This window comes from Echinops telfairi, unplaced genomic scaffold, assembly GCF_000313985.2.
Source record: "Echinops telfairi isolate 266 unplaced genomic scaffold, ASM31398v2 ScPeMD7_1;HRSCAF=3_0, whole genome shotgun sequence".
In the NCBI taxonomy this organism is placed as follows: domain Eukaryota; kingdom Metazoa; phylum Chordata; class Mammalia; order Afrosoricida; family Tenrecidae; genus Echinops; species Echinops telfairi.
The window spans coordinates 35935477-35951729 of NW_022103896.1; the positions used below are offsets into that span (position 1 = coordinate 35935477).

Consider the following 16253-nt stretch of genomic DNA (forward strand, 5'->3'; position numbering starts at 1 on the left):
AAAAAAAAAAAAAAAAAGAAACCTCTGCTCTATCCTCGGTAATGGTTTAGGGGTTAGTCCGGCCTACGTGGCTCCATAAAGTTGAGAGTCCATGAGATTTGAAATTCCCTTCTGCATTTCCTCCCATTTTGATCAGGGTTCTTCCCTAGAAGCTTTCATCAAAACACAGGTGCGGTAGCCAGGCACCATCTGGCTGCCGTTGTCTCTCGACAAAGGAGGGACCGGACAGGGAGGCAGCCAGTCAGACAGTCCGTATCCTCCTCCTGTCCTGACGCTCCTCCTTCCTCTGCTGCTCCAGGTGACAGAGGAATTTCAAAGCTCCTTCTGAGCACTCCACTTACCTGGATATATGACTTGGCATATGTACAATTAGGAAGGACTTTCTGTGTGGGGTCCTTACTCTCCTCCTTCACCTGCCACCTAGACATAAAGTCACTCTCTTGGCTTTAATGCTCTATACAATGCAGGTGAGAGGCGACAATGTGTTAAGTAGAAATTTACCAAGGTGCAACCTTGATCTTCAGTTTACCACATGAAGGGGCGCTGTGCATGCAGAATGGGGGGACTCCACGATGAGCACAGGTCTGTGCTTACTTGTGCAGTGCCTGCATTTGTTTAACAACGATAACTACTGTCCTAGATTGAGGTTTGCGTACTACCACTCCTTAAAATCTCTTCCTGAGAGTTAGAGGGAAGGTACTATGCTCGCTTTACAGATAAAGAAAATGAGGCCCAGAGAAGTTAAAAGGCTTACCCCAGGTCACACAGCAAGTTGGTAGCAGAACCAGCATTAGAACTCAGATCCCTGGGTCCAGGACTCTTCCCATTATACTAAGCTACCACCCATATTGACTGACACAATGAAATTGGAAAAGAAAATATTTCATGGGCCTGGCCTTACGAATACCATCTCTTTCCTCTCTCCTCTGCCTGCCTTTCTCCAGGCTGCCTCCTTGAGAGGCCTACACATGCAAAAAGTCCTTCGTAGGTTGCATATACGTTGGATTTAGATATTTTCCCAAAGGCAGAACAGCATGCATCGTCAAGAGAGGGCAGGAGCTCAAGGTAAAGCACTGAGGCTTTATGCCACTGGACACACACACAGTCATGGGTGATGAACCTGCCTGCTTTCTGACGTCCTCATCCAGAACGCTGACGCTGCCTACCACTTCACAGAATTATCACCAACATCAAATTAGATGACATACGGTAAGCCCACTCGTGAAAACGTGCTTCCAAGAATGTCTGTCTGTATGAGGCAAGCACAGATGGCATGGATTCTAGGCTCACTGGAAAATGGTGGTGAAGATCTGAGGTGGAATATTGCAGCAGCCAATTGTACACTTCCTTTCCAAGGTAAAATAAAGACTCACAGCCACAAAGCAGGTGTGCAACGAATGCAGAAAGGAGATTTCAGAAAGCAGCACAGTGCTGCAGAAGAGGTGCCACCCCCAGGACCCGGGATCCAATCCCAGGCCTGCCACTGGTGACGTGTGTGACTCTGGGCAAAAGCCTTCAACTCTCTGGCCTCACACTTCTGCACCTATGAAAACATGAGTGGGTCCGATGATCGCACAGCTCCCTCCAGGTCTAACGTAAGATCACTAGAGCTTAGATATCTCCCTATTTGCAAGGGGAAATGGTGGTTCTGGCGCTGTACATTCACTGCAAAAGAAAGATAAGAGACAGTCCTAATGCACACTCGGGGAACTGTTGGAGATGGGCAGTTTTACAGGGATTACTACTCACTTGCTCGACCTTGGGACGACCATTTCAGCCAGTGTTTCATACTGCTTGATCCAGTCATTGTGGTTCAACCTGCAGAAAAAATACAAGCAGCGCTGCAGACGGGTAAATAATCCCTACTTCGTGCTATCTTCAGAGAGGGATGTGGGGTGGAGTAAGGGACACACAGGAGATTCAACTGCACCAAGTACACAGCAAATCCAACTAAAACATTCTTTTCGCTTCCTGCTGAGAATGAATTTCGAATACGCTAAGAAAAGCAGGAACTGTAGTTCACCGCCCTCAGACCTAGTAACCACTGCAAGAGAGGTGCATCCTAGAACTGAGCTTGGCAACGGACAAAGTAACATTTAGAGCCTAAATGACTTTCAAATGTTATGGCTGGCACACTTGACCTCACTTGGACAAAGAAAAAGTCAACGCTGAAACCCCTGCCATCTCTACTGAGTGGCCACAATGAAGGGTTGGGTAAGCCTGTATTTACTGAAAGTCCAGAGTACCAGGAACTGTTATGTAAATAAAGTGACAGCACACTACGTTGCCAAGAAACATTGTGCAACAACCTTCTCTAGGGGCCCTGGCTTGGCGCGGTATGAGGAGAAGCCACCAAGCTTGTGACGGAGCCATCGGCATAGAGGCTTGCAGGCCAGGACAAAAAATAACGCGTTACCAAAGATGACCGGGGTCCTGTGACACAATCACTGTGGACGGAAAATGGTCAACATTTCTGGTCTTCAAAAGACATTTTAAATAAAGGTTGCACGAGACCTTTATTTAAACAAAGGTTTATTGTTTGAACAAAGGTTATTTCCCTACATCATATTGAAAACACAGATACAGAGGGTGTTTACTATAATAATCAGTGTCCCCATATAGCAGGAGTTATGTAACTGAGACACAAAGCAAACGTTAATACTGCAGCCACTGTCCATTCCCTCGGAGAGAGACAGAAAGACTCTTGTAAAGAGTTACTGTCTCGGGAGCCCCCGGGTGCAGTTCTACCCTGCCCTAGAGTCACTCTGAGCGGCACTGACTCGAGGCAAAGGAGTTTGGTTTGGCTTGGTCCATTCGTTGGTGCTGGTGTTCTGAGCTCTCTCCACATGGCATCCTGACATTGCCCAACGCCCTACTTCCTAATGACATGAAAACACAGCAAGGGAGACTTCAGGCAACGAAGCTCTCGGCAGGCCCAGAGCGCTCACATACTGGATCCAAGAGTCCCGGATAGCAAGTTTTAAGTGTAAGGTAATCAGAGCACTATCTAACCTCACACACACAGAGAAAGAGTTCCAAGCTTCCTATGAGTGTTCAAAGGTTTCATTTTACCAAAATAAACACCGGTAAAATGTTCATTAAAATAGAGGCTCCATCTGAATGAGACATCAAGGGTTGTCTAACTCAAGGGTTGGCAAACTATGTGCCCACAGCCCACACTGGTTTCTGAAAATCAAGTTTTGCTGAAACACAGCCATAGCCGTTCATTTACACATTACCCAGAGCTGAGTAGCTGCAACACAGCCACCCAGCCTACACACTGAAAATAGTTAATGCTTGGCCTTTCACAGAAAAATGTGGCTAACTTCTCATCTAGTCCATCTCTTGCTCTTACAGGTTTTGTTTTATACTAAAGCCTCTGCTGTTGAGCTCATTCCAACTCATCGCAGCGACCCTATAGGACAGGGCAGAGCCGACCCCGCAGCATTTCCAAGACCGCGCTCTTCAGAAGACAGACTGTCCCGACTTTCTCCAGGACAGGACGCAGGTTCAGAAGACGGACCTCTAACTACCGAGCACCCGGGATCCTCATTCATCCTAATCAGTCAGAGACGTTTCAGATAAACGGAGGACAGAGACCTTCCTTACTAATTTGAAAAAAATTTACATCTGTACTGAAAGAAAATCTAATTATCTAGCAACAGTATTTAATTTTGTAATGAGTTCATTTTACTCTGTTACTGAACTTGACGTGGACTCTCAGTTTATAAATGTTATTCCCATTACGTACTTTGGAACGACCACCAGCAGAGTGATCAGGTACTCGGAGTCCAGAACAAAGTCATCTTTCTTCACGATTTCTGCCAGACTTCTGGTTAGCAAACTGCCCCTGGGCAACGAGAAAATCATGAAGCCAATGACTCTGTATTTATTGTAGGTATGAAAGCAATTACATTCTAGTACAAGAAAACAGGAAGCTAACCATATTCACACAGGCTACTTAGTGAGACCAGCCTGGGTTAATACTTTTGTCACAAGAAGTCAAAATTTAGCTATTTCCCACTCCTACAGCCAAAGGCATGAAACTTCCCACCGCCTTCCTCATGCCTAGTTTAGACCCATTCTTCACTTATAGGCATGGCTAGATCCCAAAGATCAAGAGGCAAAAACCAGCATGATGAAAAAATGGAGGATGATCACAGCAGATTTTTTAAATGGATGAGTACATCATTCATTACATAACTGCCAATGACATCACACTGTAAATCATGGCCTCACCAAGCTGACAACTAATCTTCATCATCACAGCCAGTCACTCTGGCCTCATGCCTCAGATTCATGACTGCCCGGTGTTCGCTGTTAATGTGAACACCAACCAGAGGGTATAATCTTTATGATTGTTGTACATGCAAAATGTTGGATAACAAGATAGTGAGGAATGGGTATATTTTAACTCCCCTATTCTCTTGACTCCATACATGAAGTCTTGACTTGGAAATATATGAGACATCAATTACAAGTCTCCTTCACGGTAATTAGGAAATGACGTCATCAGAGCACAGGCTTTGGTTTTCCTCCCTCTCTCTGGGCCTCATTTGGTACCAGGCAGTTACAGTTGTTAGCACAACCATCAGTGCATTCTTCCAAATAAGATGTCATCTGGTCTACCAGTGGGGTGTCCCACCAACCTCCCAGAGGAAGGCCTAAGCGGGGCAGTTCCCTTCTTAAAGCCACATGTGGTAAGACCAGGAGGAGAAGAGCCAAAGCCTGTGTGCCCCATTTAAGTCAACCTTGTGAAAACCTACATTTGGAAAATCAGTAGAGATGATTACTTACATCACAAAAGGGGAATTCTCCCAAAGAACTGTGTTAAAGCGCCCTGGAGGAGCAGTGGTGAAGCGAGAAGCCAGCCGCCTGCCACTCCGTGGGAGAAAGATGTGCAGGTCTGCTTCCTTCTACTACAGCTTTGGGAATCCTGAGGGCATTTCTACTTTATCCCAGAGGGTCACTAACAGGCACAACCGCCCCACAGCAGTCAAGCTATCTGTCTGACTGTGTCTACAGACTGTTTTAGCCAGTAGATATACGATTAAGCTATGCATGGCTTTAAAGCAATGACATTTACATCAGTCTCCAGCCTGGATGGACTCTGTAACTTACCTGAAAGAAGTGTTCTCCGTGGCTTGGAAACATATGGCATGCTGGTGACAGAAACATTACCAAGTGGGCCTTACTAAATCCCAACAATATCTAACTGAATATATGCTAGAATGCTTCCCAGTGTTTTCATATGCCCGTCTATTGGATAAGCTTACGCATTCTTTCGCTCCAAATTCTGAAGGTTCCCTTTCAGGTTATTATATGCAGATGCTCGGGATTTCAGGTCATTGTCGATCTGAGTTACTCCCTTTAAAGAAAAGAACAAAAAAGAAAAAATGGACAAAACGTCCCTACTTCTGCCTCAACTAAGATAACTAAGTGGCTGCCCTTTAACTACAACTTTTACCCAAAACACCACGAGTTCCTGATCTAAGAATATTTATTTTATTATTTTCAAATGAAAGGCCCCTTTACAATAAGCTGCTTCATTTTGAATGATTCTGTTTTGGTTCACGTGTGTTTTCATTACTGTTAGTATGCCAAACCTGCTGCTGCCGAGGCAATTCTGACTGAAAGAACCCTACAGGGCAGAAGAGATTCGTTTTGTATAAAAGTTTTCATGTTCGCTGAGATCGCATGGATTAGGAAACTAGAGTCTATAAGAGTCTTATGAGTCATTCTGGTCGATGGTAAACACACTTAAAGAACAAAACAATAACTAGTTGCTGTCAAGTCAATTCTAATTCACAGTGACCCTTCATGATTAAATAGAACTTGCCCATCAGACTTCCACGGCTGTAAAATCCTTATAGAAGAGAATAACACATCCTTTTCCCTGAGCACAGCTGATAGATTCTAACTGCCAATTTTTCTGTTAGCAGTTGAGTACTCAACCACTGTCACACCAGGGCTCCTTAATAGTCACTTAGGAATGCTTCATGGGAACATACTAGAGATCACGCAGACGGCACAGGACCGGGCAACACTTGCTGCTGTTATGCATAATTCTGTTATACATAACGTCACCATGAGTCAAGCCAAGAGGATGACAACAAACAACTGATTAAAAGCATTCAACTGAATGGGATCTCTGACTGCTATGACTACGCCGAACGGATCCACCACCCAGAAAAATGTGCATACTCATGTATCACAGGACACATCACAGCACCATTTCAGAAAAGTGCATAAACCCAGAAGCCCATCTATTAGGGCAAGAAATTAAGAGTTTCTTTTGCAATGAGGATCCTTGAACTTAAAGAAAATGTAAAAGTCTTACCAAGAATTATAAGAAATCAACCAACCCACCCCAAACCCATTGTCTTCTTTGGTTCCTTCTGAAAGCAATCCACGTGTGACAGGGTGTAACTGCTCCAGAGGGTTTTCTTGGTTGTAATTAGCAAGGGGCTTGGTTTGGTTTTACTCTTCATGGGAGCAGAATGCCAGACCACTGGGTAGGTTGGAACTGCCAACCTTTATGTTACAGTTGATCATGAACTGCTTGCATGGACAGATTATCTGCCAATGATTTCAACGGCCTGGCTAAAGTGGAAAGGCTAGTTTAGTTTGCTAAGATCTGAAGACAGGCACGACTCTAAGGACAGCACATATAAAATAGTAATGCAAAACTCTAATCTTAATATTGGCTTTAATCCTTTTTATTTTTTAAGGTTTGATCAGAAAGGGAGTTCCTTGAAGGAGGAATGCTGTGGAATAGAAGTCCAAAGGGCGCTGGCTTTAAGAATAAAGTAGTTTCATGTAGTTCCATGTAGTTTCAGTGTATTCCATGTACCAAGCCATGTGAGCTAAAGTCTGGGAATAAAATGATGAAAAAAATACTACTCATATGACTCTAGCCTTCTAATTGAACTTGGAGTCGGGGAAGGAACCAGAGAGATCAATGTAGCAGCTGATAATGTCAGGGAGCTGTGGGACCACAACAGAGGACTGAACTGATCATACACTAGAGAGGCCGAGAAAGTTTCACAGAACAGAGAAGCCTGAGCAGGGTCTGAAAGAGCACGTTGCGAGGAGCAGGCATAGAAGAGCGGGTGTAAGAGAGGACACCGTGGTGGAGGCGGGAAAGGGCTGGTGGAGTCTACTGTAGTAGGGCATTAGGCAAGTGGTAGAGTAGCAAAAAGAGGATGCTGGCAGCAAAAAAGGAAAGTTGGCATAAGGACTTCCTTATCAAGTCTTGAGAGATGCAATTCAGGACCTCATGTTTCTAAAGCTTTTCATGATTCCGCTTGGGAAAATTCCTCAGATCAGGATTACTGATAGGAAATTTTATATCCAATCTCCTTATGTAGGGTACAGCACAGTGAACACTAATACACAGAAGTGGACAAAAATTTGGGCTACAACTTATTAAAATCAGGAGTAGAAGACCCTAATAGAAATGTGATCATCACAGATGAAGATGTTTATAACGAGAGTTTTTTATGTCTAGATTATATGGTAACAAACCACCTAAAAGAATAGGCTTGCACTTAAATTCAAGTTAACATTAGTGCTTTTCTATTATATTTAGAATTTAAAATTGAGCCAACCATTCTGTAGGAAGGAACGGCAATGCTTAAAGGGAAAAGGGAAAAGGAGACTAGTTAGAGATGACCAACTTTATGCTAAGTTGATTCAGTCTCCTCAGCATGAAACACTAACTTCTTGTATTCCTTTTGGTAGACTGCAGTATTATTCAAACAAAACCAACCTCTTTGCCAGCAAGTCAATTCTGGCTCATAACAACCTACAGGCCAGGGTAAAGTGGCATCTCTGGGTCTCCCAGACTGCAAATCTTTACGAGAGCAGAAGGCCCACCTCGTTCTCCCATGGCAAGGCTGGTGGGTTTGAACCATTGACCTTGCAGTTAGCAGCCTGGCTCATAACCCACTACACCACCAAGGCTCCTTGTTTTTAGGAATAAAAAAATTAAGCAATATAGTATTGAGGAAAATACAATTTTGGAATTTTAAAGCCAAGACCTTAGACAATCCTCTAGCTCTATCATTTTATAGGTAGAAAAATTAAGGCACTTAAAATTTGTGTTTTATAAGTTGTCCAAATGAAACTGGTAACCCTCCTTCTAGCTCTGAGCTAAGGAGGAGCCCTGGCGGTGCGGGGGGTTATGCACTGGCCGCTAACCACAGGCCAGCAGTCTGAGTCTCCCAGGGGCCAGGGCAGGGAGCCGAGATGAGGCTTTCTGGAAGAGCACAGCCCGACAGCCTTGGAGACCGACAGGCTGTGCGACTGTGCGACCGGGCTCACGCTGAGCTGGAATCGACAGGATGGCGGTGAGTCTGGAGGTTTGGGGGAGAATCTCAACGACTCATTCATATCAGTCTATCTCACGAAAACAGGACTAACGATTAGTACATTATGTCTGTAAGCGAGAAAACCCTTGCATCAGGTGATAAGCACTTTCATACGAAGGTATGGTTGTGCTTGGAAAGGCTTCTGAGGGCTTCCGAGCTCAGCCAATATCGGTACCCATTACAGAGAGGGAAACAGACTTGAGAGGAAGTGGCATATCCCACTGACATGACACTCTTTAAGGTAAGACTGAGGGTTGAAACCTGCTCTTAAAATTTTTCACCTGCTACTCTGTGTTTTCTAAGTTGATTATTTAAAAAACCATCTTTGCTAACACTGATAAACAAATTCACCTTCATAGGGAAAATAGGTAATGGTAGATAGCAGAGTTATGAACAAAGACATTCTCCTTTTAGAGCTTGGTCCTTCAGCGTGCGCACAGAAGGTTTTACTTTAATTAGTACTCTCCAAACTCCATAGTCGAGTCTCCACGGACAGTCTTTAACAAATAATACAGGAGCTCCAATGCTAATGGAAAGGTCTGCAGTTCAAACCCACCAGCCGCTCCTTGGTAGGAAGTCATGGCAGCCTGCTTCCATATAGACTGCACCCTGAGAAGGCAAACGGGGCCATTCTTTTCGGTCTTATTAAAGACAGCATGCTTTAGGCTAGAACTGGAGACAATGCATCAGCTTTGGGATGTGCTTTAAGATAACGATTACCATCTACCTGAATGACTCATGAACCTTTCATAGATTCCAATTTTCTAGTCTATGTGATCTGTTACCATGAAAACATGTATAAATAATAATTATGGAACTTTAAGGTTACTCTCCTTGTTTGAAAACTCTTAATGCCAATATTTAAAAGTTAATGAGGTTAGTAAGTCAACAACAGAACTCGGTTGATCTACCTATGAAGTGTTGAATACATTACTAGACTTTTTTAAGAACAGTTTTACGTTTACAGAAAAAAATGCACAGCAAGTACAGAGTTCCCAACTACCCTGTAGCAGCATGCGCTGTGTTTCAGAACATCTTTCTTCAGGAACATGCTATCTGTGACAGACATTAAATGGCTTTGGCAAAAACCTAAAAAGTCCTTAATGGCTATAGACTTAGAAAAATCAATCCACTGCACACGAATGCATCCCCTCGGACCCCGTTTTGCTCTTACCTTGGCAATTATTTCAGATATATTTTTCAGGGACTGCTTGATTGGGTATTTGGCCATGTCCCACTGGAATCTTGTTATGTATGTAACCAAGTCAACTGAAATAAGGGAATGAGTTAATTGTGGAAGGTAAAGGAATGGAATTTCTTACAGCACATTTAAAGAGTAAGACATTTTAATGCTGAAAAAGGTCTAGGAGGAAAAAACCAGCAAAGATCTCATTTCTAGTCAGATCTTTTTCCTTGGCTCAAAACTGAGCCTACATATTAGGTAAGACACTTAACTCTGTTTCCATGATGCAATGAGTGGAACAGGCATGGTACGCACGTCTTTGGACTCACACTCAGGAGAGAGGAAGAAGCTACTCCACACTATTTCCTCAGAAAGCAGAATTTGATAAAAGTATGCTCTTTCTTTGCCAACTTACCTAAAGAAACTGAGAACAAAACTGCCTATGTACAGTGCGTGGTGACTGATTCTAGACACGTGTCCTGGGCACAGTTCACAGGGAGTGTCACCCCTGGGTGGTGCAGAGTTTAACACTCGACGACGCGTAGCTGGAAGGCTGGTGGTTTAAATCCAGTCAGAAGCTTCTCAGAAAGCAGATCAGAAGCTCTGCATCCAAAAGGTCCCACGGCCTTGCCAACCCCGTGCAGCAGTTCTACTTTGCCAAGAGCTGTCATTGATTTGATGTCAACTAACAACACGAATCAACAAACACATCCATTCATTTCCAAAGGGGCACAGGGCAGGGGAGCCAAAGAGATACTTCCACTACTGGGAAATTGGGGATTCAACCTCATTTTACCCTCAAATCAGACTTGACCTTTGGTTTCCTGGCTAGTGTAATCCATATCTAAATCTCTCCCTCTCAGCTTCTCCTCACATACCACCACAGCCAACACCATATTCAGATGCGCTGCCCCACAGACTGCTACCCCGCTCTCACCCAACTGACGGCCTGCTTTTCATCAAGGACACAGTTCAACAAAGACCCCGTAATCAGTGTATCTCCATTCTGTTCTACTGTCTCAAAACACAAACTACTGGAAACAGTGAAACGTCAGGTGAGCAGCAGTATGCTGAAGAGTAACAGTAGTTACTGTCTTTTCTTACTGATTAACTGCTTACTGAACATCTACTCTGCAAGAGAAGGGACAAGAGAAATGCTGTACTTGAAGCAGTACTTACTCTCAGCCAGAAAGACAGTGTACAATTCAAAGAAAGTTACTTCTTACTTCTATGACTTACAGCTCTCAAAAACAAAAATCACGGAATCCAGAACAGGAAGGGGAGTAGCAATACCAGAAGGGTAGAGGCAAGGTGGGGAGAGGAGGGGAGGAAGAGGGAACCGATTGCAATGATCGACACCTAGCCACCCTCCCACCTCCCACCGCCCACCCCCACCTCCAACAAAAACCTTGGAGAAGGGATACAACGGCTGGTGTAAGATAATAGTAATAATTAATAATTTATCAAGGGGTCATGAGAGTTTGTGGGGAAGGAGGGGGAAAAAAGAGGAGCTGATACTAAGGGCTCAATGGAAAGTAAATGTTTAGAAAATAATGATGGCAACATGTACAAATGTACTTGACACAATGGATGTATGGATTGTTATAAGAGCCCCCAATAAAATGCTCTTTTAATTAAAAAATCATATTCATCACCATTAAGTCGATTCCAACTCATAGCCACCCTCTGTGGGGCTTCCACGACAGCACATCTTTGCAAGGGCAGCGTCTCCTCTTTCTCCCTCAGAGCGGCTGGTGAGTTTGAACCACCAACACTGAGGTTAATAGCCCAAGGCCTAAGCCTAAAAAACCACAAGAGCAAACTCACTCAAGTCCATGCTGTCCTGGGGACCCTAGAGGACCGAGGAGAACGATCCCTGCGGGCTTCCAAGACTGGACGTGTCTACAGGAGTCGAAAGCCCCGTCTCTGGAGCCTGACCCCAAAGGACCTAATTTGAAGTTAAGCCGATGCTTACATTTCATAAGGCAAGAACAAACACACATAAAAGTACAACAGTAGTCACAGCGATGTTTACAAAGCCATTATTACTAGAACTCTGCAAACATGGTTTCTAGTGGGAGCAATGTCAGTGCAGTGTTTTATGGTTACTAAAACCTGATGCCACCCGGTCTCGGCTACTTTATCGGACAGGGAAGCACTGCCCCTATAGTGTTTCCCAGGCTGTAAATCTTATGAAAGCAGACTGCCTCCACCTTCTCCCACGGAGCGGCTGGTAGGTGGGAGCCTTCCCGTTAGCATGGCACCACCACGGCTCCGTCCTGAGTGCTGCCACACTGTCATCGTCAAGTCTGAGCAGAGGAGGCGTTACCGGCAATAGCATCAGCAATAGCAGGACAAGCAGCCCCTGACTGGAGTTAGCATAAACCAACCGCACTTCTGACCATCGGTTTTTGCTTTTCCTACATCTGTTTAATAAAAGCATATACTACAAACACTGTGCCTGCCTTGCCAAGGTCTTCACGATCCTACCTCTGAAGTTTACATTCATTGTCTGCAACCCCCAAAGACAAATGAAGATCAGATTCATGATGATACTAATAATAAAAGGCAGTAATAGTGAAAAATAAGTAAATGGGGCATCCGACTCATACTAGCACAAACTTGCAACCATGGGAAGGGAATCGAGTCCTAAGTTGGGGACTCCTTATGCAATAATTTTATTAACAAAGTCTACAGTGACAGTAGTTTTGGATGTTAATTATAAAAAGCTAGGGAAGGCAGCAAATATCAATTGGACCAAGGCTCGAAACGTACTGTGAATCACTTCTCAGTCTTCTGGCTAAGATCAAGTGTAGTAAAATGTACTTGTGAGTTAATAAATACATTTCAAAGTAAGGCCGATCTGTGTAGCACTGGGGAAGATATGACACCCATATACCTAATCATGTGGATATGTTATGTGAGATGGTCTGACATGAGATTGTATTTCTGGAGTTGAGACATGAACTGGCAGATCACCAAGTTCAGTAGCAACAGAGGAATGAGAATGGCTTCTAGGTGCACGTGCACACCTGGCCATAGATGTTTGTGCTGTGTTTGTTCTGACATGACTGTTGGCAGAATTAAGTCTTTCACTGTATTTAAATCCGTGACTAGCTTACCTCCATTGGCCAACAGATTCTCCTGGACTTTGTCCTTGCTGTCCTCCAGGACATCAGCCATGTACTGGGCCACTTTCTTAACCGCCCTGGGAAGGAAAAAGAAACAACAGTTTTCAGGAAAAAAAGACATAAATTACATGCTTCCCAATGATTACAGTGAGAAATGAACTTGACTATATTTGTCGCCATTCTACTGATCCCATATACTGTATTTACAAATTTACAAAATTAATTTGTTCTATGTTCTATAAAATATCTTAAGAGCTATTATTTTGTTATACAAAAAAAAGAAGTGAAAAACTGCTGGGTGTTAAGGAGAGTGCGTGCAATGTGTGTGCTAGTTTGAACAGAAACTCGTGAGAAACAGTCTGGAAATACGCTTACGTTACACAAGGAGAAGCTGGACAACGTACCTGGCTGCAGTAGCCAAGGACAAAAGAGGAGGCAGGGCGCGAGCACTGACCAGGTCCCTACTCGCATATGCCAGACACTGGCTTCCTCTAGGACAGGGGCTCTGACAGGCAGCAGAGCACGGCAGTGAAGAGAAAGGAGGGCATCGTCTTCAGATAGTCACTCGCTGCGGTTTAGAGCAGGAGGCTGGTGGCGCAGTGGGTGACACACTGGACTGCTAACCACAAGATCATCAGTTCAAACTCGCCTGCCTCTCCAAGAGACAGCAATGAGGGTTTCTACTCCTGTTAAGATTTACAGTCTGGGAAGCCCAGAGGCAGTTCTGCTTTGTCCTATAGGGTCACTATACGTCAACAACCACTTGAGGACAGTGAGGGTTGTTGGTTTGAAGTTATTTACTCAGCATCTACTATTTGCAAGGAACTGAGTTACAGAGGAAATCACACTACCATAGTTACCAAAGGAACAAGACATCAATGACACTAGAGTACAAAAAGATTAAGTAGCTTATCCAAAGTCACAGTATCAGTTAATGCCAGCGCTCAGGGCAAGACATGGTGTCTGGATACTGGTGTGCAGTGTTCTCTTTCCCATTGAACGTCTGCCCTGAGTGGGTTAAACACTATACGAGACACAGCCACAACCTTTACAATACTTAAAATGTAATTGGAGAGATTTAAAAAAAAAACAAAACTAAAACTAAATGTAAGGGGGCTTCAAAAGTTCATGGGGAAAATAGTATTAAAAGATTATAGAATTTTCTCATGAAATTTTTGGAAGAAATTGCTAAATTTATAAGAAATTGCCTTCTTATAAACCAATTTGTGATTAAAAGCCAGTTGTTACTGAGATGCATAAAGGAAAACAGATCACTTCCAGCTACAGCAGGCAAGAGAGCCTAATTAGTCTTAAGCAGGGAAAGGGAGGATGGAATGACTTGGCAGGATGAGCAGAGGAGAAGAAAGCTTCTTGCTCTCACACAGAGTCAGAGGCTCAGAGAGGCAGAAAAGCACTGGGCGTTCTGGGAAACAGAATTCAGATGGAGCAGAGTCTCATGGTACAGCAGGGGGGCTAGGCTGGAAAGGCAGCCTGGTGCCAGACTGCAGACAGAGAAGTGTATGTAATGAAAACAAGGCAGAGGAAAATCATTCTGAGGATTATATGCTCAGTGATAGGAAGCGGATCCTAGGAGACAAATTTAGAAACTCATGCAACCATTTAAACATGAACCAAAAGGGTCAACATTTTCTAAAATAGTGGAAATGTTTGTGTTTCAAAAGACATCTTTCAAGAGTGGGAAAAGACAACCCACGGAATGGTAAACAATTCTTTGCAAGTCTATCATTAGGTAAGAGACCTGCAAGTGTGTGGGCTGCTGTCAGGTCCCATGAAATCAGCTCCAACTCAAAGTGACCTATGGACAACACATTGAGCCACTGCCCAATCCTGTGCTGTCCCCTAATTGTTATGTCATCGCTGTCACCGTGCACACCATCTCACTGAAGGTCTTCCTCTTTCTGACTGACCCTCTACCAAGTATGGGTCCTACTCCAGGACTGGTCCCTCCTGATAACGTCTCCAAAGTACTGGAGCCAAAGCCTAGCCATCCTCACTTCTAAGGAAAATCCTAAGTTTTTTCCCCAACACAGCGTCCATCCTTCTGGCAATCTGTGGTATGTTCAACATTCTTTGCAAAAACTAATTCAGGTACATCAGTTCTTCTTCAGTCTTCTTGAGTCACTGCCCAGCTTCCACGTGGACGTGAGACTTCAGGCGTACTTCAGTCCTCAAAATGACACTGCTGCTCATCAACACTTGATCTCTTGCAGCCCATGTGCCCAATGCAGTATATCCTTTGGTTCTGTGACTGCTGCTTCCAAAGGAGTTCATTGTGGATCCAAGTAAAATGAAATCCTTGATCACGTCCCTACTTCCCCAGTTTACCAGGATGCCCCTTATTTACGTTAAGGTACAATCCATAATAAAAGCTGTTGTTACTGAACTTGGTCAGCAAGTACCTCAAATCCTCTTCACTTTCAACATGCAAACAGAATAGATCTTTAAAAAAAACTCCCCCCCGAAGAGAGAGTGGAGCACATCCTGGTCCACCAAGCGTTGAGGATGATATCCCTGCTCAGAGCAGGCAAAGCACAGAGAGGACCATATGGCCAGCCCCACTACGAGACACTGACCCACAGCCCTACAGGGGACAACACTGGAGACACAGTGTGGGAATTGCGCCTGATCTGACCACACCACACCGAGGCAAAACACTAAGGGCGTGCAACAGAACAGCAAGGGGAGCAGAGCAAGAAATTCCAGAGGGAACACCAAAAATAGACTTTGGGGCCAGGGCGTGGAACTCCATTAGACTTGACTGCAAAACACTCCTAAAAGTCAACAAACAGACCTTGAACTATTTACGGCTTTTCTTTTTTTTTGTCCTTGGTTTTTTGTTGTTGTTTTGTTTTGTTGCTTTGTTTTGCTTTGTCTTGTTTTTGTGCATATTATTATCTCTGCAGGTCTAGATAAGATAGGCTGGATAAACAATCTGGAGGAAAAAATGATGGGACCTACGGTTCCGGGGGGACATGGGAGAAGAGGAGAGAGGGGAAACAACAAGGGAGCAACAAGAGATCCAAAATCAGTGGCAAGGAGGGTTTAAGAGGCCTGATAGGGCATGATCAAGGGCAATGTAACCAAGAGAAATCACTGAAACCCAAATGAAAGCTGAGCATGACAGTGGGACAAGAGGAAAATAAAAGTAAATAGAGGAAAGAACTAGGAGGCAAAGGGCATTTATAGAGGTCTAAATACAGGCATGTACATATGTAAATTAAGGTGACCAGATTTAAAGCAGGCCGGGGTTCTTGATTAAAAATTTGGTCTATATGGACCAAATAGATCATTCCCTAGCTTGTCATGCATTCTTTTAAAAAATCGGGACTTGTTTAAAACGCCAAAAATTGGGACTATCCCGCCAAAAGCGGGATGTCTGGTCACCTTAATGTAAATATATTGATATATGATGAGGGGAAATAGATCTATGTGCATATATTTATAGGTTTAGTATTAAGGTTGCAGATGGACATTGGGCCTCCACTCAAGTACTCCCTCAATGCAAGAATACTTTGTTCTATTAAACTGGTATCCCATGATGCTCAC

At 43.9% G+C, this 16253-nt stretch overlaps 1 protein-coding gene across 1 annotated transcript in view; it reads right to left on the reverse strand.

Moving 5' to 3' along the window:
- Positions 1–1729: 1729 nt before the first annotated feature.
- Positions 1730–16253, reverse strand: part of ATP6V1C1 (ATPase H+ transporting V1 subunit C1) — a 32988-nt gene continuing 18464 nt past the window's right edge. The window contains exons 4-8 of the mRNA XM_013006704.2: positions 12678–12763; positions 9547–9641; positions 5277–5368; positions 3752–3850; positions 1730–1818 (exon numbers count right to left, since the gene is read on the reverse strand). Of these exons, the coding sequence (XP_012862158.2) occupies positions 1746–1818; positions 3752–3850; positions 5277–5368; positions 9547–9641; positions 12678–12763 (445 nt within the window). The 3' untranslated portion in view covers positions 1730–1745. The remainder of the gene's footprint in view (positions 1819–3751; positions 3851–5276; positions 5369–9546; positions 9642–12677; positions 12764–16253) is intronic.